Here is a 24,855-nt window from a genome sequence, read left to right as displayed (position 1 = left end):
AGGTTCATGTGTAGGCGACTTACTGTAGATAGAGAATTTCTTGAAGGAAGAGGACTGGTCTGCTGAGGGCTGGTCTGCTAAGGTCTGCTTGGGCGCTGAAATCACTGCAGGAGAGACGTTGTGGGAAGGAAGCCATTTCAGCTGGTGGCCCTGAGGGGAGTGGAGGGCCCTGCCCCTGGCTGGCTGCAGCTCCCTCGGCCTTACTCCAGGGGCTTTTGCTGTAAGGCTCCTGGCATTGCCAGAGGGTACATGAACAAGCACGCATCCCTCCCCAGGGAGACTCTGCTGATCTCTGGGGCCTACACGTGGAGCTGACAGTTCAGGGCAGGGGGCTGGTTGGCAACCTTCAAACAGGGTAGAGATGTTAACTATCAATAATCAAAGAATAGTGCACATGCCTAAAAGAATCAGGGTAAAATACTAAACTCCGATGTAATTGGAACACGAACCATGCATCAAAGGAAACACACAGCGAACAGTTTCTAACTGATCAGCATCCGAACATGTTGGAGGTTTCCTGTCGCTGATCAGGAGCGCTAACTTGGGAGCTTATCTCACCCCAGGAACTGATGAGGAGTTTCAACCGAGACCGGCGCATCTTCTGCGCCCTCCTCTCCACACACAGCCGTGCCACGGGTGTGAGCCTGGTGGAGGCGGATGCGGTGGTCTTCTACGACCACGACCTCAACCCTGTGATGGACGCCAAGGCCCAGGAGTGGTGCGACCGGATAGGGCGGCGCAAGGACGTGCACATATACAGGTGGGGTGGCTGCAGCCGTCTGCTTTGTGTGTTTCCTTCCCTTCAGGTGGGCTCACCTTCCTGCTATCCCATCTGTTCTTTCTGTACACTCAGCCTGGCTTGGGACGTAGTTGAGTTGTTGGCAGTGGTGACTGGGTTTGCTGCTGAGACCCAAGTGCTGTCCTTCTGACATGTACCTATTATATTTCTTCTAGAGTCTCTGACCCTTAAGAGGGTGTCTCAGGTTTTAGGTTGTTTCAGGTGTTGTCAAATGTAAATGATTTGTTATAACTTAACTGTGGCAACTTGTAAACAGGCTACTGAAAGAATTTAAATCTCATAAGTCGTCATCCACACACAGCTGAGAAAACTAGAGGAGGCTCTGCCTGTGTGTTGGCCCTCTGTCTGCCCATCTGGTGCCCAAGTGTGCAGGCATGTGACACACCCCTTCCTCTGTGCTCCTCCTGCCTCTGGGAGGGGTCATTGCAGAGTGTGTGGTCCCTGGCGGCTGGCCCATGGCTGGAACCCCAGCCCAGAACCCCAGCCCCACATGCATAACCTTTACCGTTTTCAAGATGTAGTCATCCAGACACTGTGTTTAAATAGCTTAATTTTTTTTCATTGTAAATGTGTTACTTGTTCATTGAAAAGAAATTTTTAAAAACGATAGCACATGGAAAAGGCAAATAGCCTGCCCAGTAGGCTATCAGTAGCATTTCAGTGTCTTTCCAGACATATCCCCAATTTTTTAATATAAATTTATTTTTAATAATGTTACTTATTTTTGCCTGTACTGGGTCTTTGTTGCTGCGCAGGCTTTTCTCTAGTTGAGGGGGCGGCGGCTACTCTCTAGTTGAAGTGCACAGACTTTTCATTGCGGTGGCTTCTCTTGTTGCAGAGCACGGGCTCTAAGGTACTCAGGCTGCAGTAGTTGCAGAGCTCTAGAGCACAGGCTCAGTAATGGTGGTGCACAGGCTTAGTTGCTCTGTAGCATGGGGGATCTCCCTGGATCAGGGATCGAACTCATGTCTTCTGCATTGGCAGGGAGATAACTTTACCACGGAGCCACCAGGGAAGCCTTCCCTGATTTTTTTAAATGGGTCATGCCAGCAGTCTTACCATGTAATGCTGTTTTGTTTTAACAATATATTTAGAGCCTGTTTCCATGCAAATATATATACATTTGGTATATTGTTTATGTAATTGAATAATGTTTCATTGTGTAATTGCTTACCATTGGCCCTTTAGCAGTTACTAGCTAGTAATGGGGAAAACATTTTATTCTCCGTAGCCACAGTTTGTAGACACTCAGGAACAACCTTGGCAGTAAAGGTGCAGGAAGTGCAGGAGTGGAGGGTAAAGTTGTGAAAGGATATGACCTGAGTGATGTCATGAACTGGTTCACAAAACTGTAAAGTTTCCCGAAAGTGATAGTGAAGTATAACATCATCTTAATGAAAGTCCTGATCATGGAAGTAGGGAGTGGTTACTGCAGCTTTTCAGGTGGCATGAAGCAACAGCCAGGGGACGCTGGTCCTTGGGCTGCAGCCGCTAGACCCAGGTTCCTTTGGAAGGCGCACAGTGACTTGGGGGCACCTGCCCACCGTCGTCAGTGCTGAGGGAGACAGGCCTCAAGGGGTCTGGCGTCCTGGGGGCTTTTTCCAGGTAGAGGCCAGCGAGGGGACGTGACAGGCCGGCACGGCTGGCGTGGGCCTCTGGGGCCAGCCCTCCTGCTGCATGGGAGATGGTGGTGTGGCTAACCCCATGTGGGTAGCGGCCAGTCGACCCTACAGGCCTCCAGTCCCCTCTGGCCACCACACGAAGGAAGCAGCTCCGAGTGCTGCCAACATGCCGCTCCACGTGGGTGCTGTTCTGCTGGGTGGTCCGGGCGCCATGGCACTCAGGCTGCCCTCGGGCTACCAGGGACTTAGCTGTCGTGTGTGTGTACATGTTTGGTTGTAGGCTCGTGAGTGGCAATTCCATTGAAGAGAAGTTGTTGAAAAATGGCACCAAAGATCTGATCCGAGAAGTGGCTGCTCAGGGAAACGACTACTCCATGGCATTCCTCACGCAGGTACTGTCATCTGCGAGGAGGCCTGGGGCGGGGGTGCCACACAGTGACCAGAATGCATGGGTTTAATGCTGTTGATGGGTTGGTGGCTGGTGGTTTTCTGGGTGCAGAGGTCACAGGCTCAGTGATACACATTTTTGTTTCAGCGGACAATCCAGGAGCTGTTTGAGGTTTATCCACCCATGGATGATACTGGCTTCCCAGTGAAGGCCGAGGAGTTTGTCGTCCTTTCTCAGGAACCTTCTGTCACAGAAACCATTGCACCCAAAATTGCAAGACCTTTCATAGAGGTAAGGATAGCTGGGGCCCGCTTGGCATCATTGTATCTGGAGCTTTGGGTCTGCCGCTGCAGCACTGCCGTTCCCTCTCCCCAGGCCTTGGGCCTGATCTGTCAGCTTTCTCCATCCGTGCTTTCATGGTTGGGGCTTTTAGCTGTAAAAAGAGGCGAAGGGCGCGGGAGAGAGTGGTGTGCCGCACCACCACCGCCACTGCCGCCTGCTGTCACTATTCCCACCCACGCTTCTCGGGCCACCCCGCACTGTCGTGTGTGACCTTCTGCTCCAACCCCTCGGCCCTTGCCGGCTACCGTCTCAGTGCTCCCCTGTCACAGTGCTGTTGGGCTGAAGGCAGCCCTCGTGTGAGCCCCACATCCCACTGTGAGAACAGGACTGCAGAGAACAGCAACTGTTTCACTCGGCCGTCTTTGTGGGTTACGTGCTGAGATGATATGCTTCAGGTTTATGAGAGTGATTGAAATCCTGCCTTCTGGGTTTTTGGCCTAGACGCTTGCAGGTTGCACACTTGTCTCACAAGCTGTTGTGCAGACATGCAACACACACACCTGCACACCCACCTGTCAGGGCCACCTCGCTCTCCTCCCTGAGGCTCTGCTCCCATTATGCCTCTTGGAGGGGCTTTTGGCTACAGGATGCCTCCTCTTTTATTTTTGAAACTTAACTGTTTGATTATTGAGTAGTAATAAATGCATGTGGTAAAATCTTCAAAAATTTATGATGAAAAGTAAGTCTTTTGCATCAGGCCCTCACTTTCCTCTCAGAGACGACCACTGTCCACTGTTTCTCACATTTTCTTCTACGAGTTGTCTGTGGGTAATGTCAGGTGCATAGAAATACTTAACAGCTGTTTCTGTATCAGGAGGAACAGGTCGATCTACCCTGTTGTTTTTAAAATAAGTGATAGGTGCCTTAGGCTTTTAAGAAAATCTCAAATAGCATGACGAAGACTTCCCTGGTCGTCCAGTGGTTAGGAATTCACTTTCCAGTTCAGGGCACGTGGGTTCAGTCCCTGATCGGGGAACTGAAATCTTGTAAGCCTCGAGACAACTAAGCCCCTGTGGCACAACCACCAAGCCTGCACACTCTGGAGCCCAAGTTCCACACAAAAGACCTGGTGCACCCAAAGTTTAAACAATAAATAAAAGACAAAACATAATTCTCAACTCTAGAACCCGCTTCTCCCCCCACCCCCCGCAAACCCAAAACATCATTAACATAAACCTCGTAACAGAAACGATAGTGGGCAAACAGTAGCTTACTTCTCCTGGAGGTAATCATTCAGTTCAGTTCAGTTCAGTCGCTCAGTCGTGTCCAACTCTTTGTGACCCCATGAATTGCAGCACGCCTGGCCTCCCTGTCCATTACCAACTCCCAGAGTTCACTCAAACTCATGTCCATCGAGTCGGTGATGCCATCCAGCCATCTCATCCTCTGTCATCCCCTTCTCCTCCTGCCCCCAATCCCTCCCAGCATCAGAGTCTTTTCCAATGAGTCAACTCTTCGCATGAGGTGGTCAAAATCCTGGAGTTTCAGCTTTAGCATCATTCCTTTCAAAGAACACCCAGGACTGATCTCCTTCAGAATGGACTGGTTGGATCTCCTTGCAGTCCAAGGGACTCTCAAGAGTCTTCTCCAACACCACAGTTCAAAAGCATCAATTCTTCGGCGCTCAGCCTTCTTCACAGTCCAACTCTCACATCCATACATGACCACTGGAAAAACCATAGCCTTGAGTAGACGGACCTTTGTTGGCAAAGTAATGTCTCTCCTTTTCAATATGCTATCTAGGTTGGTCATAACTTTCCTTCTAAGGAGTAAGCATCTTTTAATTTCATGGCTGCAATCACCATTTGCCGTGATTTTGGAGCCCAAAAAAATAAAAAGTCTGACACTATTTCCACTGTTTCCCCATCTATTTCCTATGAAATGATGGGACCAGATGTCTTGATCTTAGTTTTCTGAATGTTGAGCTTTAAGCCAACTTTTTCACTCTCCACTTTCACTTTCCTCAAGAGGCTTTTTAGTTCCTCTTCGCTTTCTGCCATAAGGGTGGTGTCATCTGCATATCTGAGGTTACTGATATTTCTCCCAGCAATCTTGATTCCAGCTTGTGTTTCTTCCAGCCCAGCGTTTCTCATGATGTACTCTGCATAGAAGTTAAATAAGCAGGGTGACAATATACAGCCTTGACGTACTCCTTTTCCTATTTGGAACCAGTCTGTTGTTCATGTCCAGTTCTAACCGTTGCTTCCTGACCTGCATATAAGTTTCTCAAGAGGCAGGTCAAGTGGTCTGGTATTCCCATCTCTTGAAGAATTTTCCACAGTTTACTGTGATATTATTGAGGTAATCCTTAACCATTGGTAAAAATCTTACACGGATATTGTGGAAGAAAAATGTGAGGTCTAAAAGCAGGAATGTTTGAGGAATGTGTGTCACACACCCTTGCTGTTGTTTCTTAGTGTGACTTAGAGACATTGGCTTGGCATATTCTTTGAACATACAGATTCTTTGAAATATTCTGGTGGGTTGTCTTACACTGTGTGTCAAACACTATTCTAAGCAGTAGGCCTATAGCGTTGAGAAAAAGACCTCTAATCCTCCCTGGAGCTTCTGTTCTAGTGACAGGAGAGATGCCAGACCATCACCTCATGGAGATAGTGTGACGAGCAGTGTCTAGGAGTGTTATGGGTAGAGGGACAGCAGGAGTCAGGTGTGGCCGGGGGTCAGCGGCGATGGAGACAGGCTGCCCAAGGACGTGTGGCTTAGGACCATCATCTGGCTCTGTGTGGACACTGGGCTGGGGACCATTTCAGAGGTGCAGGTGTGGGGGCCATGTGGGCGCGTCTCTGGTTGAACTGCAGCTTTCTCTTGGCTGGTGAGCTTTGTGTTCATTGGTAGTGTGGGTACTTTTCTGTGAGATGCTCGTTCGCATCTTTTTCTGTGTGGTTTTTTTTTTTTTTTTGGTAGACTGGGTTGTCTCTTTTTCTTAATGGCTTGTTGGCATTTTTTCTACATTCTGAGTGCAAGGCCTTTGTGGGATACATGTAAAATATATTCTCCCAATCGGTGGTTTGCCCTTTTTAATACTCTGTCTCTGTGAGCAGAAATTCTTGGTCCTAATGCCACTGTCTGTCAGATGATTGATGCTTTTGCGTTCTGAGAGGTTCTCCTTTACTTTCTTCTAGATGTTTCAGTGTTTTATCCCTCATGCTTAGATGGACAGTCTGTTTGGAAATAATTTCTGGGTATCGTGTGAGGTTGGGTTACCTTTTAAACTTTGAAAATTTGCCCAGTTGCCCTGAAAAGAGGTGCTAGTTCTTAAATGAATCCTCTAAGCTGCGTGATGCCCCCCACAACTGCCCCCAACGTGAGCATGTGTGTCTTGAGTTTGCCAGGCCCTGACAGGTATACCTTCCGGCTATCAAGAGAGGAGCACGCGTTATCTGCTCGTCTAAGTTGCGTTTCTTGAATAGTGGTGCCAAGTACCGCCTTCCTGGGGGTTTGGTTTCTGTCTATGCCATGGACTAGGGGCTGTGTCACATGAAGTGCTCTTGTGGTGGGACTAGGGCAGGAAGGTGGGTGTCGGGTGTGAGATGGAACGAGACACTGCATTCTGCTCGGTTTTCTGAGTCTGGGGGCCTTGATGTGTGTGTCGGCCTGTGTCCTGAGGCTCTTCCCCAGGGTGTGTGAGGGTCCAAGGAGCACACTCATTGCTGTGGCAGGGGGTTCATTGTGCAGTGTGGGTGTGTAGTCAGGTCTGTACATGGCTTTTTTCCAAGACCCCTTATTTAAAGTGTTCAAAGCATATTAAAGTCACCCCATGCAGCGTGCACGTCCTGCAGGCCCTCAAGAGCATCGAGTACCTGGAGGAGGAGGATGCCCAGAAACCAGCCGAGGAGGCCGCGCCCGGGTCGCCTGACTCCAGCGGTTCCAGGTGGGACGAGGAGCCCTCGCAGCTGGAGGAGTTAGCGGACTTCATGGGGCAGGTTTGGGCATTTTCTCTTCTGGGTTTCTATTTCAGTTTTTCTTTATACCTAAATATTTTAAGCACGTGATCTTTCTGTGAGGCATTTCTTGTTCATTCTTGACCAAGATCAGTTGCTATTTTGATTCAGGTGCTGGTGGGGGGTTATATGAGGAACTAAATCCTTATGAACATGCTATTAATTCTGTTCAAAAATGCATTTTGAAACAGCTCACACCAATTGAAAAATATGCTTTGAATTACCTGGAATTATTCCATACTTCCATTGATCAAGAAAAGGAGAGAAATAGTGAGGTAAGAGATTGCACTTTTGACCATCTTCACGTGTGAGAATCTCAAATTCTTCAGTGTTAAACTGGGTTGGAAGTAAGCATGACTTGCCCAGAATTCAAGGCGTTAAAACAAAACCCCACCTGTATGTAAACTGATCAGATGGGTAAAGCCTCAGAAACTCTGCTCCAGGCGGTTTTCCTTGGTTTTGAAGCAGCTCAGTGTTTGGTTAGAGGGTCATGTATTGGGAAGAGGAAAAGGGGCCCAAGGACTGGGGGGTTGGGGGGGAGTGCAGGGCAGCGATGAGAATGGCCGGTCTCCCCGCAGGGTGCCGTGATGACCGCTGTGCGTGAGTGGGAGGCCCGGAATGCGCGGAGCCTGAGGGAGCAGGAGGCCAGGGCGCGGCTGGAGCAGGAGCAGGAGCAACTCCTCACCTACACCCGGGAGGACGCCTACAGTGCGGTATGGGCACCCCGGGGCCAGCGGGCTGGGCCTGTCTTGGTCCGGCGCCGGGTTAGAGGGTTTCTGTTCCCTGCTGCTGGCTTTCCCCACCGTCATGCCGGCTGTGATGGAAGCGCAGTTTAGGTCTTGGCAATAGCGGTGCTGCCTGCTTGTTTCGAAGGCTTATTAACTGACATAGGTAGATAGTTGGTAGATAGTTGACCTCTCGCAGCTCAAAGCGAGGGCTGCACGGACCTGAAAAGCCTCCCATTTTCCTGCAGGAGTTTGTGTGTGAGGGCGCCGACGGGCAGACGGAGGTCATGCCGGTGAGTGCCCGTGTCCCCATGCCCCCAGACCCCTGCCTCCCGCAGTGCTGGGCAGGCTGCCCGTGTGGCCACCCAGCTCAGGCTTGTCCCTCCTGCACGCAGCTCTGGACGCCACCCACACCCCCCCAGGACGACAACGACATCTACATCGACTCGGTCATGTGTCTTATGTATGAAACCACGCCAATCCCTGAGTCTAAGCTGCCGCCCGTGTATGTGAGAAAGGAGCGCCGCCGGCACAAGACGGACCCCTCAGGTGGGCTTGTGCGCAGGGGGCGGGCTTGTGGCTGCCGGTGGCCTCGGTGACCTTCCCCGTGGCTTTTCCACTCCCCACCTTGGCCTGCTGACCCGCTGGCTGAAGCTGCTTTTCGTGCAGCCGCAGGCAGGAAGAAGAAGCAGCGGCACGGGGAGGCCGTGGTGCCTCCGCGGTCACTGTTTGACCGCACGACCCCCGGCATGTTGAAGATCCGCCGGGAGGGCAAGGAGCAGAAGAAGAACATTCTGCTGAAGCAGCAGACGCAGTTCGCCAAGCCTCTGCCGACTTTTGCCAAACCGACCACTGAGTCTGGCCCTGACAACCCTGAGTGGCTCATCAGCGAGGACTGGGCGCTGCTGCAGGTGAGTCCGAGGCCCCGACCTTGGCCGGCCCCATCGTTGGGACCCTTGGGATGAGGGGTGGAGGGGGTTGGGGGTTGGGGGAAGTGTCCAGCGGGCAGGGCCTTGACCTGTGGGTCCTGAACTCAATCCTTCAGGCCGTGAAGCAGCTGCTTGAGCTGCCTTTGAACCTCACGATTGTGTCCCCGGCCCACACGCCCAACTGGGACCTGGTCAGCGACGTCGTCAACTCCTGCAGCCGCATCTACCGCTCCTCCAAGCAGTGCCGGAACCGCTACGAGAATGTGCTCATCCCCAGGGAGGAGGGCAAGGTGAGGCTCATGGGGGCTGGGGGGCTAGGCAGAGGCGGCTGAGGGTGTGCAGTGCTGGACAAGGCCCTGAGAGGGGGCGGCGTGGTCGCAGTTACTGCCAGCAGCGGTCTGGATGCTGAGATCCCACCTCATAGGGGGTGGCCGCACTGTTGTGTCTTCTGGAAAGTTCTGTGTGCTATCTGGTGGCCTCAGCACCATCCAAGGGCTTCCTCCTTCCTGGGTTGGTGAGTGGAAGGGCCCATGCTCTGTGCTGTCAGCTGACATGAAGAAGGGTCTGTCCGTGTGGCCGCCTCAGTGCCTTGTTGCAGGGGATTGATGGGTGTTGGACACGTTGGTCCTAGCTGCAGGTGTCGTGGACACTGACTGCAGACGTGGTATGTTGTCATGAGGCGCAGCCCCACGGTTAGCGTGGCTGCTGAGGATGTTTCCACTGTGGCACCTTTTCTCATCCCCCTGGAACTGCGTTTGTCTCTTGCTCTTTCTCCATCTCCTCTGTCCTCACCCTCCTGCCTTTGGGAGTGGGTTCACAGCCTCCATGTAGAAAGCCTCTGTGAGCAGTGTTGGGCCTGTGGCTGGTGGCCTTTGGGGTGATGGTCCTCACGTCCAGTCACAGAACAGGAGCGATGACCTCCTCTCTGCCTGGGACCGGCCGGGGCAGATGTAGCAGCAGTAGACATCCTGAGCTTTGATGAAGTTTGCTTCTGTGTTTCTAGTTCATGACCATTAACTTATTTTTTCTATAAGCACCCTTCAACAAATCTCAAGTTTTCAATTTTCTAAAAACAGTTGTCTCTGGATAAGACATGTTTGTTTCCTCATTGGAAAACAATCACCAGAAAAGCAGTCTTTCCTCAGAACACCATTTTGTGATGCTTTCATCAACAGGGCTTCCAGTATCAGGCCCATTAGGTTTGGGAAACATTTCTAACAGTTGTCATAACTTGGATACGGTAAATCATCAAGCTGAAACTTGATGCTCTGTTACAGCTCATGTGTGAAGCTAAAGAAAACGGCAAAGGTCGTTTATAGGGTTTGAAGGTGGTATTCTGAATAAACTGGAAAGCTTGTTAAGTGCCTGTGCAGCAGAGCATAGAGTGGGGTTAGAAATGAACCGTATTCCAGTGACTGGCAGGCACTCAGTGTCCAGGGTGTTTCACTCCTGCATGTTGGGATTTGCTACTTTGCTTTAGAGGGCTGCTCTATAGGGGCATCCTACATTGAGGACTTGCTTGCACCCCTTGAAGCAGGGGTGCTCAGATGTGTTACATCTACAGGAGGGACTCACGCAGCCTCTGTGGGGCGGCCTGCAGGCCGAGAGGGACCGCCCTGAAGTTCTACAGGAGCAAGGAGGTGCCTGGTTTCACCATAGGGCCCATGGAGGAGAGAGTCCCAGGCACAATTAATGCTAGAGTCTGGGCCTTCATGTCCACTGGGGGCCAGAGGCCCCTGGGAGGGCAAGCTGGTGCCCAGGGGCGGATCACAGTCAAGGTGTCCTGCCTGTCAGTGGCCTGCCATGTGACCCAGCCGCTTGGCCTCACCGCTGTCTCCCCAGCTGGAGGCGTCCCCTTCTTCCTCCAGGGATGGGCAAGGAGTCCTCGCACAGGCTGGGGAGTGTGGTCGTTGGATGACGGCCTCTGTGTCATTGCTGTTCTGTGTTGAGTCTCAGAGAGAAGGTCAGGAAGAAGGGGCTCGGTTTTTAACCCAAAGGTTTCACATGAGGCTCCTAGCTGGGGACCCCGTTCACAGGTAAGTGTCTGACTTCTGTGCTGCCCCATTCTGTTTCAGAGTAAGAACAACCGTCCTCTGCGCACAGGCCAGATGTACGCCCAAGACGAGAATGCCACGCACACCCAGCTGTACACGAGCCACTTTGACCTGATGAAGATGACCGCCGGGAAAAGGAGTCCCCCCATCAAGCCCCTGTACGCTTCCCGGGTCCCCCAGTGCTGGCCGTGCGGAGTCAGTGGGGGCTTGTTCTCACTCGGCCTTCCCTTCCTTTGCGTTTTCCTTTGTTCAGTAATTTTTTCTCTTTCTGTGTTGCAGGCTTGGAATGAATCCCTTTCAGAAAAACCCCAAGCATGCTTCTGTATTGGCGGAAAGGTATTCTGTGTTTGTGATAACAGTTTTAACTATTTGAAAATGACCTCATTTTAGGGCTTTCTTAAACTCTACAAGTTCAGTGAGTTATTGTGCAGAGAGTGTGTTTGGGCATCAGCTGGGGGTGGTGAGGTGGGGAGTGCCCAGCTGGCTGGTTTCCCCATTCACCTGATGGGGGGGTGTCCTGCCTGCAGTCTGACAGGCCTGATGGGCTTGCAGGAGGGAGAGCAGCTTCTCCTCCTTCAGCGTCTCTGCCCTGGCAGATGTCTTGTTGGCTTTGCCCGGAAAATATATGCTGTTGGGGGTGGGTGTTCTTGCTTTGAAATTTTGCAAAGGAAAAAAAAAATGACTAGGTAGATGGGTCGTGAGACTGGTCTGTGCGAGAGAGCAGTGACAGAGAACTGTGCAATCTGAGTTGCTTGGCATCTAGGTATTGGCTGTAAAATCCCTGCCACTTTCTGTGTATTTGCCTTCTTAAAATTTGGGGAGGAAAGAACGTGTATCAGATGGAACCTAGTTGCCACTCGGGCTCAAGCTTTCCTCATAACCAAGCAGGTTTTGCAGATACTGCCGGACACGGGCCTGTCCCTGCTAAGAGTCCTGGCCCTCCCAGCCGCACCAAGGGCCCAGGCTTTTGGGGCTGCTCCTCGAGTGGGCCGGCAGTCCCTGCCTCACGGCTCTGCCTTGTGGGTCGCTCCATCTGGGATCGTCTCCCCGGCATGTTGGCCTCTCTCTCCCCTTGCCTCACTCTCACGTGTCACCTTTTTCTTGTGGAAGCTCACACCCCAGCCCTTCTCTGTGATCTCTTCATGGTACAAATTGTCTTTGCATCTTTACTTGAATATGGGGGCAGCTGGATGGGTTGCAGGGCAGCCTCGGGAAGCTGAGTGGACTGACATGGGTAGTCAGAGCATGGGAGACAAAGTGCTGGGTGGGCTAGGGAAACGTGACTTGGGAGGGCTGGCATCCAGAGATACCAGACAGGTGCACCACAGCATCTGGGCCGTGCTGGTGAGCCGCTCTGAGACATGGAGGGAGTGCACAGGGCAGAGCCAGCCTTCCTGTGACTGTCACGGGGGCCAGGGGGCACAGGGGGCACAGGAACCTTGGAAGCAAGGGTGCTGTGAGAGGCTGGAGAGGACCGTCAGGTGCTCACGGTACTAGGCAGGTGACCGGCTGACCTCTCCCTTGGAGGAGGGCTGATGCTCAGGGCAGGTGGGGTGATCAGTTTGCTGTGCTGGGTGGAGGGGCAGGCATTCTGCTCTGAGGAGCACAGTGCTGAATGACCTTGTCCCTACATGCTCGGAGCCTCCTGATATCCTGGGCACCTGGCCGAGTACCGCTGCAGAGGGGAGTGAGGCCCAGGCCTACCTTCCAGAAGTTCCTGTTGGAAGGGCATCCTTTCCCTTTCCTAGGGCCGACCCGCCAGGCGCCCTGGCCCGTGGGGCTTTGAGGAGTTGTGTCCCAGCACCTGGCAGGATGGGAAATGGGGAATTTGGGTTCCTGGAATGTTTGTCTGCTTTAGAACTTGCAACACATTTCTTTTTTGTCTTCTTTAGTGGCATCAACTACGACAAACCCCTGCCTCCTATTCAGGTCGCGTCCCTCCGGGCAGAGCGCATTGCCAAGGAGAAAAAGGTGTGGTGCGGTGGGCGGGCAGGGCCCAGAGGGGCTGGGGTGCTCTGCTGGGCCAACTCCTGCCCATGATGCTGTTCCTTCCTGCCCCTGTAGGCGCTGGCCGACCAGCAGAAGGCACAGCAGCCGCCTGTGACACAGCCCCCACCACCCCCACCTCAGCCGCAGCCTCCGCCACCCCAGCAGCCGCCTCCACCTCTGCCCCAGCCCTCAGCAGCAGGCAGCCAGCAGCCCACGGGGCCGCCTGCCGTCCAGCCCCAGGCTCAGGCACAGCCCCCTGCACAGCCCGCGCCACCCCCACCAAAGGCGCCCCCTGCGATCACGACGGTGGGCAGTGCTGCAGTGCTGGTGAGAACAGGGAGGTCGGGTCCAGCACACCCTTCAGGGGTCCCGCAGTTTCCAGCCCAAAGCCCTTCAGAGGCCCAGTCTCCCGCCTCAAGGAAGCGGCTGTTTAACCTGCGTCACCCCACGCAGGCCCAGCTCTGCTCTCCAGGCTGGCTTAGCTCAGTAGAGATGTGGGAGGCGTGGCCGCTCTTCTTGGTGTTTGGAAGTTTGGGATTAGGGCTTTGTGAAGTGTAACCGTGAAGAGGTCGACCTCTGCGGACTTGGAAAGCAGTTAGTGCAGACCTCCCTCTCCTGACCCTGCCCCACCCTACCCCGAAGCTGTGCACCCGTGAGAGGGAGGCAGTAAAAGGTGTTTAAAAAAGAATGGTAGTCTGACGGTCTCACGCAGGGTGCCCTGTCATGTGCCCTCTGTATGTGCATGGTGACACATAAGAATCCTCCATGGGAAGATATTGCCGCCCGGCATGGGATGGCTTTGTTATACAGAGTCTTTGCCTCCCTGTGTTCTTTACTGCGTTTGCCACAGTAGTGTTTTTATGGGCACTTGAGCAGCTCTGTTCTTCCTTGTTCAGAAAACTAAGCATCTGCCCAGTGGTAGGTGGTCAGGAAGACTTTCTGCAGGGCTGGCCCCTAGCCTATAGCCAAGTGACACTAGTCAGAGAAGAATGGAAAACAGCAAGCACAGAGGCCCTGAGTTTGACAAATAGGGGGTTAAAAGGATCAGCGTGGCTGGAGCTTGGTGACTGAGGCACAGACCCAGCAGTGTGGGAGGAGGTGGGAGAATGGGTAGGTATGTGGGGAGGACGTAGGGAGAGATGGGGCTAAAGTTGGCCATGTGGTCTGAGTAACCACGATTAAGACTTTGAATTTTATCCTGATAAAATGGAAGGCTTTGGAGCATCTGTGCAGGGGAGAACTTGACCTGAAATTAAAATGGTTTCCTTCCTTCAGCAGGCAGGAGCCATCAAAACGTCTGTCACAGGGACGAGCATGCCCGCGGGTAAGAAGCCTCACGGGTGAGATGCCACAGCTGGAGATGAGTTCTCTCCTGTCCTCCTGCCTCACACCCTCTCTCGCTGCAGGCACTGTGAGTGGAAATGTGATCGTGAACACCATTGCTGGTGTCCCCGCCGCCACCTTCCAGTCCATTAACAAGCGTCTGGCTTCGCCCGTGGCTCCTGGAGCCTTAACCGTGAGTTGTCCCTGCTCCTGGGTGTTTTGGGTGGTGTGCATGACCTAGGATGCTGCCGAAGTTGTAAAAAGAATTTCACTGGTGTAGAAATTACTGATGTAGTCTGAATTTCATAAAATACGAAGAATATTCAGGTGTGCAGAGGATGGTTTCCACATTGTTCTTTCTGAGGGAGAGGGTATTGAAATCCCCCACCGTGACTCCAGGAGGAGGAAGGGAGTGAGGGCGTGTCTCTGACCTCACGGATGGGGTACCCCACGTGCCGTACTGACAGGTTAGCCTGTGAGTCTACGGTGGCCATTGCACAAGTACAGGAGGGGACAGTGCTAGACGGGGCACAAGGCGGGGTGATGGGTTTCTGGGATATCTAGGCCCAAGAGTAGGAAGCAAGAAGGGGCCAGACCTGGGCAGAGGGAATGACGCAGGGTGGCAAAACCCCTGAGCACAAAACCAGAAGACAGGGCACTCACCAGAAGACACACCTGCTGGGCTGTGGTGTTTCACCATGAAAGGCAGAAGTGAGCAGATGAAACTGGTGAGTTTACATTTACTCCTGAGTTCCAGCTTAGTCACTGACCTAAAGATAACACATGCCCCGAATGAGAAGAAGCTGCTTCAGAGTCAGCAGTGCATTTGGCAGATAGAGGGATGTCCTTCTTGGGCATTTTCTTAAATGTACTTATTTGGCTGTGCTGAGTCTTCGCTGCTGTGTGAGGGCTTTCTCCAGTTGTGGTGCATGGGCTTTTCATAGCAGTGGTTTCTCTGGTTGTGGAGCATGGGCTTAGCTGACCTATGGGATCTTCCTGGAACAGGGAATTGAGCCCATGTCCCCTGCATTGGTAGGTGGATCCTTTACCACCACCAGGGAAGGCCCCTCTTGAGTTTTGAAAAATGTTTTTGCTGTGCAGGTGTTGCTGGTAGTGGTCTGGATGTGTGGTGTTGGCAAAAGGATGGACACACAGATCCATGGAGTAGGATAGAGAGCCCAGAAATAGACCCACATGTACATAGTTGATTACTTTTCGCTAAAAGTGCTGGAGGAGTTCATTCAGTAGAGAAAGGACAGTCTTTTCAACAAATGGTACTGGAGAAATTGCAGAGCCACGTGCAAAACGATGGACTTTGACCTGTTTCACTAGTACTATATATAGAAAGTCACTCCAAGTGGGTGATAGGCCCTAAACTATAAAATTTCTAGGAAAAAAATAGAACATCTTTGCTACCTTGGTTTAGGCGAGGATTTCCTAAGATACCAAAAACCTGTGCATTATGAAAAAATTAATAAATGAGGCATCGTCAAATCAAGAATTTCTGCTCTTTGGAAAACATTATTAATAAAATTAAAGGCATGGAAAATATACCTGAGAAAGAACTAGTATTTAGATTATATAAAGATTCTTCCAGGCTTCCCTGGTGGGTCGGTGGTAAGGAATCCTCCTGCCAGTGCAGAAGACACAGGTTTGATCCCTGGTCTGGGAAGATCCCACATGATGTGGAGCAGTCAAGCCCTTGTGTCGCAGTTTCGAGCCTGTGCTCTGGGGCCCAGGAGCTGCAACTACTGAGCCCATGTGCCATAACTACTGAAGCTTGTGCACCCTAGAGCAGGTTCTCCACAAGAGTAAGCCACCTCAATGTTGGGGAAAAAAAAAAAGAGTAAGCCACCTCAATGAGAAGCCCGCTCACTGAAACTAGAGAAAAGCCCATGCAGCAATGAGAACCCAACACTAGCCCAAAATAAATTATGTGTATATATAAATATATAAAGATTCTTACGTCAATAGGAAGAAAATAAACAACTTTAATAGTGGACAAAATAATTTTTTTTAATGGACAAACGATTTGAGCAGTTACTTCAGTTGGGATGCCACGAGGCCTGGAGTGGGTGGAAGTGGGTTCAGGGCTGCAGCTTCCACGCCCGGCTGGGGATGACCATGGGGAGTAGGGTCCTGTGTGTTTTGCGGGGATAAACCAAAGGTCTTTCGAGTGAGGACACCTGGACAGGCACAGGGCAAGTGTGGTAGACAGGGGAGGGGACCTTCCTTTTCTGCGTGCTGCCACCTGCTCTAGCCCAGGGCACAGGTTTTGCGCTCACAGGTCTCTCAGCACTCTGTCAGAAGGCTTCGTTTTCTAGGTTTTAGAATTCTGTGGCCTTTTTTCTTCACCCGATGACTGTAGAGTCTTAAGTATCGCGAAACAGCCTGACAGTTCTCTTCCCTCCCCCTTTTCCAGACCTCGGGAGGCTCTGCTCCTGCCCAGGTGGTCCACACCCAGCCTCGAGCAGTTGGTTCCCCAGCCACGGCCACATCCGACCTGGTGTCCCTGGCACCGACTCAGGGTGTTCGAGCGGTCACCTCAGTGACGGCCTCGGCTGTGGTCACTACCAGCCTGACCCCCGTGCAGACCCCGACCCGGTCTTTGGTGACTCAGGTGTCCCAAGGTAAAGGCAGGGTTGGTTCCCTACGTGACCTGCCCTGCTCTTACAGCTCCTGAGGGCTCAGGTGTGTCTGTGTGTGTCGGGAGGGCTGCGGTCTCACCAGACAACCTCTTCAGCCACAGGGGTCCAGCTCCCGGGGAAAACCATCACGCCCGCACACTTCCAGCTCCTTCGGCAGCAGCAGCAGCAGCAGCAGCAACAGCAGCAGCAGCAGCAGCAGCAGCAGCAGCAGCAGCAGGCCTCTCAGGTGCAGGTCCCTCAGATCCAAGGCCAGGCCCAGTCGCCAGCACAGATCAAGGCTGTGGGCAAGTTGACACCGGTGAGCATCTTCTAGAAACCCTGACACCCCCGTGTGATGACGCCTTGTTGTATCGTGTCATTCAGAGTGTGGTCTGCACAACCTGCCATCGTCTTTATGTGGGAAGTGTGTGTATGTTGTGTTTAGAAACAACCTTGCCTACAGGGCCACTTCCATGATCACGTGACCAGCTTGTTCTCAGCTCTGTGAGGCCTTAATCCCCATTTCCAGATGGATCTTCCCTCCTGCTTGCTTGTGCTGTGTGCAGCAGCTCAGGCTCCAGGGAGAACTTGAAGGCCACTGGACCCTTTTCCCAGCCTGAGAAAATGCTGGTGAAAAGCATTCCTCTACAGTTTAAGAGCCAAGGTGGTGAAGGCTTGGTTTCTCTAGGAGTAGTTCATTTGCATTATCATTTCTCAGTGTCAGTCATTTGCGTACTGATGTTCCTGAATTTTGCCAATCGCTCTATCACCTGCGCTGTTATACAACCAAATACATTCATTTTAAAAGGAAAATACTGCCACAAGTGGAAAAGCATTAATATTCAACATAGAAAGGAGCCAGAAAAACGTATGTAATAGAAACAAGATGGTATTTTAGAATTGCAGCTGGCCGTCGGAGCTGCCACAGTAAGTACCTGCCCTCAGGCCTGCCCCTTGCGGGTGACAGAGGGGCCCAGGGTGCTGGAGGGCCTGAGAACCTGCGAGCACCAGCCAGGACTTCATCCTGGAGGGGCACTCGAGTGCACACCACAGAAACAAAACGTGACCAAGCTCAACTTTCCATCTTCCGTCACACCAGCCACAGCTCAAGGGTGCAAGGCCACATGTGGCTGTGACCATCTCATTGGACAGCCCAGCTCCAGAGTTTGTCCATTGCTACGGAATGCTGACGGGCAGCACTGAATTAGGGTTGTTCAGCCCAGCAGGGGCAAGTTGTCAGAGCGGGTCTGTGCCGCTCCCCACCCCCTACCTCCCTGCTTCTTCCACTCTGTGATGGCAGGGCCTTCAGTGACCTGCTTCCTGCTTCCAGCTGCTCAGAGCCCCACTGACCCACTCATGCACCTGATTCCTTTCCTCTCTTCCCTGCCCCCTCCTAAACCAGTTGCAAGGTCCTTTTCTTTTTCAGCATCTTGAAAGAGATCTGATAGTCATGAATGAATAACTCAATATCAGTTTTCCTCAATAATTTTTTATTCCCTAGAATATTTTTATCTTGTTATTTCGACTTCTTTTAAAGACTTGGGTTTATTTATCAATTAAACTTTTATTTGGAGACAGTTGGAATACAAAATTTAGAGCTACTGCTTATAATACATCTTAAAGTTTCAAGAAGGACTATGATTTTAAGACTTTTAGGATTTTTTTGATGATACTGCAGATTTAAATTAACTTGTTTATGAGTGATCAGAACCTAGAAATTTTGTTACAGATTGGCTGATCTGTCAAATCACAGTTGCTAGTTTTCATCAGTGATAAAGGAACACTTAAAAAATGTTTGGCAAAGGCCTGGAGGATTGTTTGCAGACTGCCTAGTAGCAACTGTTTTCTTCAATATTTAATGGGTAGTAGAACAGTAACTTAAAACCAAGATATATACAAAGTGGAATACAGTTAATGTTGATGAAAAGATTACTTTATCTGGGTTTTAGGAACACCTGATCAAAATGCAGAAGCAGAAACTGCAGCTGCCCCAGCAGGCGCCCCCAGCACAGGCCCCAGCGGGGCCCCCGCAGCCAACGGCTCAAGTGCAGGTGCAGCCCCCGCAGCCCACGCAGCAGCAGAGCCCCCAGCTCACCACGGTCACGGCCCCGAGGCCCGGCGCCCTGCTCACGGGCACCACCGTGGCCAACCTCCAGGTGGCCCGGCTCGTAAGTTCCCGTTGATACGCTTGTTTTTCCAGAGCAGCGTCTTCTTAACGTTTTAACTGAACTGTTATTGCTTGCTCAGGCCCTTGCAGGTGTGATGGTGGAGTGACAAGTAAAGACATGGTCTTTCCCCAGGAACTTTAAGTTCTCCTTGGAGAGGGCGAAGCACAGCACACGTATGGGAAACATTTACACAGTCGTGCTTTCCAGAACATCAATGTCACAAAGCTTATGGTGGCCTGAGAGGTCAGGGAGGAGGGGAGCAAGCCAGACCATGGAGGGAGAGCAGGGTTTACGTTGGGGATGAGGGGACCATGAGACCTGGCATGTGGAAAGTATGCCAGTGCTGCCAGGCGGAGGGGAGGCTGTGGGAGGCAGGGGGCAAGCGAGGCCCCAGAGCTGGGCTACGGGACCGCAGCGCTCCGTGAGCACGGAGAGATGTCGGAGATTTCCAAAGGAGGGGATGATGCTAGGGGGAGAGAGGTGTCTGGGACGGTCAGTCACAATAAGCAGGAGTTGAGGGAGTGTCCGGTGGGCCAGACTCTGTCACACTTGGTGACATCTAGCACTAGGAACCCTGCTCTGGGCTGGGTGCTGCCTGAGCCTCTCTGCCTGTCACCTGATTGTTGCTGAGGTGGGAGTGGGTGCTGTGATGCTAACTCCATTTTGCAGGTGCAGAAACCAAGTCACACACCTTTAGTAACACCCAGATCCTACAACTTGTCACCCACAACACAGATGTAATTTCGGGGTCCAGGCTCTGCTTCTCGTGTGCTTCACTCTGAGTCTGTAAGAGAAGGGACAGAAGTGGATAAAAATTGTGAGAGCAAGCTTGTTGTTGCCTGTGTTCACGAAAAATGCCAATTCAAGTGAGCAGAGTAGTAATCATACTTGAAGGCCAGGTTGGGGAGCCCATTCCTTGAATGGGACTTACTGGCAGGAACTGGCTCCCTTTGGAGAGAGTTCTAGTCAGTTAAGCTAAGAAATGTGCACGTTATCTTACCCAGTGATTCTATTTCTGTTACATTCTAAAGAAATAATAGAACAAGTACAAAGTGATAAATATACAAACTTGTATTGGGAATGTTAGGAGAGAGTTAAATCGCCATCACTAAGGAGTTGACTAAATAGACTGTATAGCATGCACACGGTGGAATAGTACGCAGCTTTGAAAAAGGATTGTTACAAAAGGAGGAGACTCAGATTACAAAGTACCTAAAGTTCACCTCATTTTACACACTTTCCCAGTGAGCCATACAGATAAGACATATTTTCTTTTCTGAGTTTTTGTACATGTAAAAACGGGTCTATTTCCATTTTCATTTTTAAAGATACAACTTAAGGAAAGAAGTGTTTGGAAGCAGTGTGCTAACGAAGTCTTGGGATGGGGCCCGAGGGTGGCCCTTGGGAGGCTGTGGCAGTAGTTTCAGGGTAGGGTTGTCACTGAAGGACTAGAGATGAGACTAGGAGACATGGCATTCTGGGGCTGATGTGAGGTTCTGAGGTGGAGGGTGAGGCAGAGGCGCAGGTGCACTGTGGGACAGGACAGGAGCCGTGGCTGAGCGGCAGTGTGCCCGGGCACACGTGGGCCTGTCTGAGCCCTGCTCTCTGCGTCTCTTGGTGATGGTCAGGTGGCGTAGGCAGCCCACAGCAAGATGTTTTCTGTTAGCTGAGCACCACATTGCACCCTCATGACTTTTTCAGTTTCTCACCACTTGACCTCTGGTGGGAAATGTTTGCAGATGCCTAGAATCCTGAATATCTCTGGACTCTCCCATTGTTTTCATTGTCTAGACCCGGGTCCCCACTTCTCAGCTGCAGGCGCAAGGGCAGATGCAGGCCCCAGCGCCCCAGCCGGCCCAGGTGGCACTGGCGAAGCCCCCGGTGGTATCAGTGCCGGCAGCTGTGGTCTCCTCGCCGGGCGTCACGACCCTGCCCATGAACGTTGCTGGGATCAGTGTGGCCATCGGGCAGCCGCAGAAAGCCACAGGTGCCTGTCTCACGCCGCCCCTTGCTCCCCCCGCACGTTACCCCATGCTTACAGCCTTCAGTGGGACTCATGAGCCTTTTCTAGTAGCCATGGCCCTCAGCCCTCTTGTGAGTGTCCAAGTGTGTGTTAGCGGAGGTGTCCATTGATTTAACCGTTAACATTCTCAACTTCCCAGACCTTTGTCTGAATATTATTATGAACCCAGAAACATTTAAAGTTGTCGTAAGGGATGGCTTTATTTGTCTCAGCACCGTTTCAGGCTGTTGTTTTCTATAAAGAAATCACTGAAGCTGAACTCAGTGTGAGTCCTGAGACCTTGTTTGTCCCTGGTGCTTGTGATTAAATGATCTGCTTGGTGTTCGCAGGACAGACTGTCGTGGCCCAGCCCGTGCACGTCCAGCAGCTGCTGAAGCTCAAGCAGCAAGCCGTCCAGCAGCAGAAGGCCATCCAGCCACAGGCTGCCCCAGGCCCTGCCGCTGTCCAGCAGAAGGTACTGGGTACTGGGGTCCCTAGTCATCCCCTCTGCATTTGAGGTGGGCCCTGCTGCCAAGCATTGGGTGCACAGAAGTGGAGAGGGTCCTGAATGGGCCCTGCCTGGCTGCCTGGCCTCTTCACAAAGGAGACCCTATGGTTGTGGGCTTGGGCAGCACAGAGGATGGTCTTAGGGTTTGCCCTGGAGGGAGAGGGACCCCCATGCACTGAGGGCTTGTGGGTGCAACCATGATGGACTTAGTCTATGGAATTGCATGACTGAGGAGGGGCCAGGATTCCAGGACACGGGTGTAGCTCATGGTGTGTGACCCACCTGGGTGTACCGGACAGATGGAGCCAGGCCACAGCTGTCAAGCTGTCAAGAGGAGGCCAGGCAAGGACTGTGTTCACGTGAGAGAATGTGTGTACACTGGCACTCATGTTCAGAGCATGAATGGAGGGAGGGAAGAGACAGCGGACAAAGGTACTGCAAGAGGAGTATTGTCAATTTGTTGGTGATATCCTGACTGAGAAGGCTGGGAGGAAGCTCTGGGCTGACTCAGCTCCCAAAAGCAAGTCCTCCTTGGAGGTGGGGGTTCTGGGTTGTACTTGCAGGCCCCGTGTTGACGAGCAGGAGCAGAGTGCGAGGCATTCTGTTTCCCATCTGCTTCTGGTGGCATGAAGCCTGGCCTACAGATGATGATGTATCATCGTGCTGATTTCTGACTGCTGATACTGAACTCCATGCTGCATCTGTGTTTTCTGAACCAGAGCTGGAACATTCCCTCTGTGTGCTGAGGGCTCTGTGGGCACTGGCACCCATTCTCAGAAACTGACATGTAAAGAAATGAAGTGACTTGTGAGTGGAGAGTGCTGGACAGGGAGGTACTGTGGCTGGACAGGCAGGGCTGGGTCAGCATGGAGGCTTAGCCAACATCTAAAAGAGAGAAGAAGGGCTTTAGGAATGTACTGGTCTGTATGTTCATATGACTTGAAAGAAAACTTTTGAGACCTTAAAAATGTTTGTTTGTGGAGGTGACTTTGTAACCAAATATATGGTCTGTATATTACGCATGGCTTTCTGAATAGTATTTAAATTCTCCTGGCAGGGAAAGCTAAAATCAGACTAAAGGTGCAAAAATTGTGCATATAGTTTGTTTCTATTTGTCCTAAATGTGTTTGAGTATATGTCAAATTCTTAAAATTAGATTCGAGAAATTGTGCTCGTCTGTCTCCTGTCTTGTCAAGTTCACTCACTCACTCACCTGATGAGCTGACGTGGACCCAGGTTCTGAAGAGGATGTAGAGTTGAAGCCCAGCCTGGGTTGTGAGGGGACCTCCCAGGAGAGGAAGCGATGACCCAGGACTGGGCGCCGGGGGTGGGGGCAATGGGCAGGCAGGGCTGGGAGCTGGGGTGGTCAATGCTGTGGGCACCTGGGGGCAGGCAGGGCCCAGGAGGAGGCCTGGTGGCTCTGAGACGGGGACGCAGCTCTAACCCTGGGCGGTCTCTTTCCTCAGATCACAGCACAGCAGATTGCTGCTCAGGGCCAACCACAGAAGGTCACCTACGCCACCCAGCCAGCCCTTAAAACCCAGTTTCTCACCACACCCATCTCCCAGGCCCAGAAACTGGCCGGGACCCAGCAGGTGCAGACGCAGATCCAGGTGAGCGGGAGGGAGCCTGTGGACCGACAGCAGACTTGGGGGACCACAGATCAGCACCCCCATGAAGCGCACTGTGGGGCCCGCAGTGTGGCCTGGGGACCGTGCTGAGGGCCCGCCGCCGTGGCGGCCTTTGTGCTGGTGAGGCTCCTCCAGGGCTCGTGGTCGTCCCTGTGCTTCAGGAACTCGAGAGCTCTGTCCCTCTGCTGTTCCCAGTGCTGCCCAGCCCAGTGTCACACATCCTGTGGGTCCTGCATGTAAGCGCCACATGTGATGTCTGGGACGGAGTGTGGCACTTGGGCACACACCCCGCTGAGGCGCTGTGTGGTCCCCTGGCCTCCACCCACGGCGGCCTGGCCTGCTGTCCTTTAGCAGCCGTGTGATTCTGTCCTTGGTGAATCTGCTGATTGTTGGGGCCCCTTTCAAGGGACGAGCCTGTTCGGGGCTTCCTGGTGCAGTTGTACATCCTGGTGTTCACTTTCGGGTCTATGTCACACTTTTCCCAGCTTGTAGCTTATCTTCTCACTCACTTTATGAACAGAAGTTCTGAATTTTGAGTCAGCATATTAAGTGTTTACATCACAATCAAACTGATGGGGTTTTTGTTAGAATTACGTTGACCCTGTAGATCAGTTTGGGGGAGAGTAGACATCTCTACAGCCTTGACTTCAGATTCACCAATGTGAGACACGCTTTACTGTTTAAATCTTCTTTAAGGCCCTTCAAGTAAGTTTCTTGTTTTTTTTTCCCATAAGGATCTTATTGCTCATCCTGGGTTTATTCCTGATAATAGCATTTTCTGCTGCTCTACTGTAAGTTCCCTCTCTTTTATGTGTCTCTAAGGCACTGTGTGTGTTGACTTTTGAATCCTGCAGCCTCAGTCTGTTCTTCTATCATTTGTGTTAACACTGTCACCTGTGAGTCCTGGTTGCGACTCCTTCCCCTTCCTCCTTGCTGTTCTTCCTGCTCACGAGGGCTTGTAGGGCAGGCGCAGACAGGAAGCTCGGCCACATCACTGTCCTTACGGTCGTTCTGCAGGGTTGGGTTTTTAAACTCATCCTTTAGCACATAAGAAAATTCCCTTCTTGATCTAGTTGGCTACAAGTTTTTGTTCCTTTGGTTGTTTGGTGTTTTGTCTTTTAAAAAACCCTCTGTCTGCACCGCTCTTCTTGTGGTCGCTCTAGTCTTGAGGCTGTGAGCCCATCTCTACTGATGAGTCCAGATTCATATCTGTAGCCAGTTGCCATTCCTCACAGGGTTATTTGTTTTTATTATGTTTCTTGACTGCGGCAGGTCTTCGTTTTGGCACTCGGAATCTTGCATTTTAACGCTTGGGCTTAGTTGCTCTGGGGCATGTGGGACCTTAGTCCCCAACCAGGGATCAAACCTGCATCCCCTGCATCGGGAGGTGGATTCTTAACCACTGGACAACCAGGGAAGTCGTGTCCCCCCAACCCCCGGGCACAGTTTTCATTCCAGCTGCCTGAGGATGGCTCCCTGGAGGTGTGCACTCCAATACCTGAGACCCTCCTGTGCACTGCAACTCCTCTTCCAGCCCCGGGACAGCAGTTCTGTCCTGACCTTCAGCCTTACCTGGGCCAAACCCTCTGCTGCTCTTCACACTCCAGCCCTGGCCCGGCGCTGATCTTGCAGGGAAGCATGCTGAGGCGTGGTTTGTGGTAGTGCGGGGTGTGGCTGTGGGCTCCCTTTGTCACCTCCAGGTCAGGTTTATTCTGTCAATTATGAGGCAGGTATATTAAAAGCTCCCATTCTGGGACTTACCTGGAGCTTCGGTAGTTGGGACTCT

General features: G+C 52.0%; 1 protein-coding gene and 1 non-coding gene across 2 annotated transcripts in view; both read left to right on the top strand.

Annotated features, from left to right (window-relative positions):
* EP400 (E1A binding protein p400) overlaps nt 1-24,855 on the top strand; it is a 111,277-nt gene that overhangs the window by 77,293 nt on the left and 9,129 nt on the right. Inside the window, exons 31-52 of the mRNA XM_040251573.1 lie at nt 564-760; nt 2,702-2,813; nt 2,957-3,100; nt 6,952-7,095; nt 7,305-7,388; nt 7,692-7,826; nt 8,087-8,131; nt 8,234-8,387; nt 8,508-8,749; nt 8,884-9,057; nt 10,843-10,979; nt 11,101-11,157; nt 12,714-12,792; nt 12,886-13,137; nt 14,089-14,134; nt 14,217-14,326; nt 16,556-16,763; nt 16,877-17,079; nt 18,710-18,928; nt 20,720-20,915; nt 21,281-21,405; nt 22,905-23,051. Of these exons, the coding sequence (XP_040107507.1) occupies nt 564-760; nt 2,702-2,813; nt 2,957-3,100; nt 6,952-7,095; nt 7,305-7,388; nt 7,692-7,826; nt 8,087-8,131; nt 8,234-8,387; nt 8,508-8,749; nt 8,884-9,057; nt 10,843-10,979; nt 11,101-11,157; nt 12,714-12,792; nt 12,886-13,137; nt 14,089-14,134; nt 14,217-14,326; nt 16,556-16,763; nt 16,877-17,079; nt 18,710-18,928; nt 20,720-20,915; nt 21,281-21,405; nt 22,905-23,051 (3,210 nt within the window). The remainder of the gene's footprint in view (nt 1-563; nt 761-2,701; nt 2,814-2,956; nt 3,101-6,951; nt 7,096-7,304; nt 7,389-7,691; nt 7,827-8,086; nt 8,132-8,233; nt 8,388-8,507; nt 8,750-8,883; nt 9,058-10,842; nt 10,980-11,100; nt 11,158-12,713; nt 12,793-12,885; nt 13,138-14,088; nt 14,135-14,216; nt 14,327-16,555; nt 16,764-16,876; nt 17,080-18,709; nt 18,929-20,719; nt 20,916-21,280; nt 21,406-22,904; nt 23,052-24,855) is intronic.
* Nucleotides 190-319, top strand: LOC120871691. Its single transcript, XR_005723111.1, has one exon. It is a non-coding gene; the product is annotated as a small nucleolar RNA SNORA49 (small nucleolar RNA).

The sequence above is a fragment of the Oryx dammah genome, unplaced genomic scaffold (assembly GCF_014754425.2).
Source record: "Oryx dammah isolate SB20612 unplaced genomic scaffold, SCBI_Odam_1.1 HiC_scaffold_12, whole genome shotgun sequence".
NCBI lineage: Eukaryota > Metazoa > Chordata > Mammalia > Artiodactyla > Bovidae > Oryx > Oryx dammah.
The sequence above is the reverse complement of the archived record's forward strand: the minus strand, read 5'-3'. Positions and strand labels throughout refer to the sequence as shown.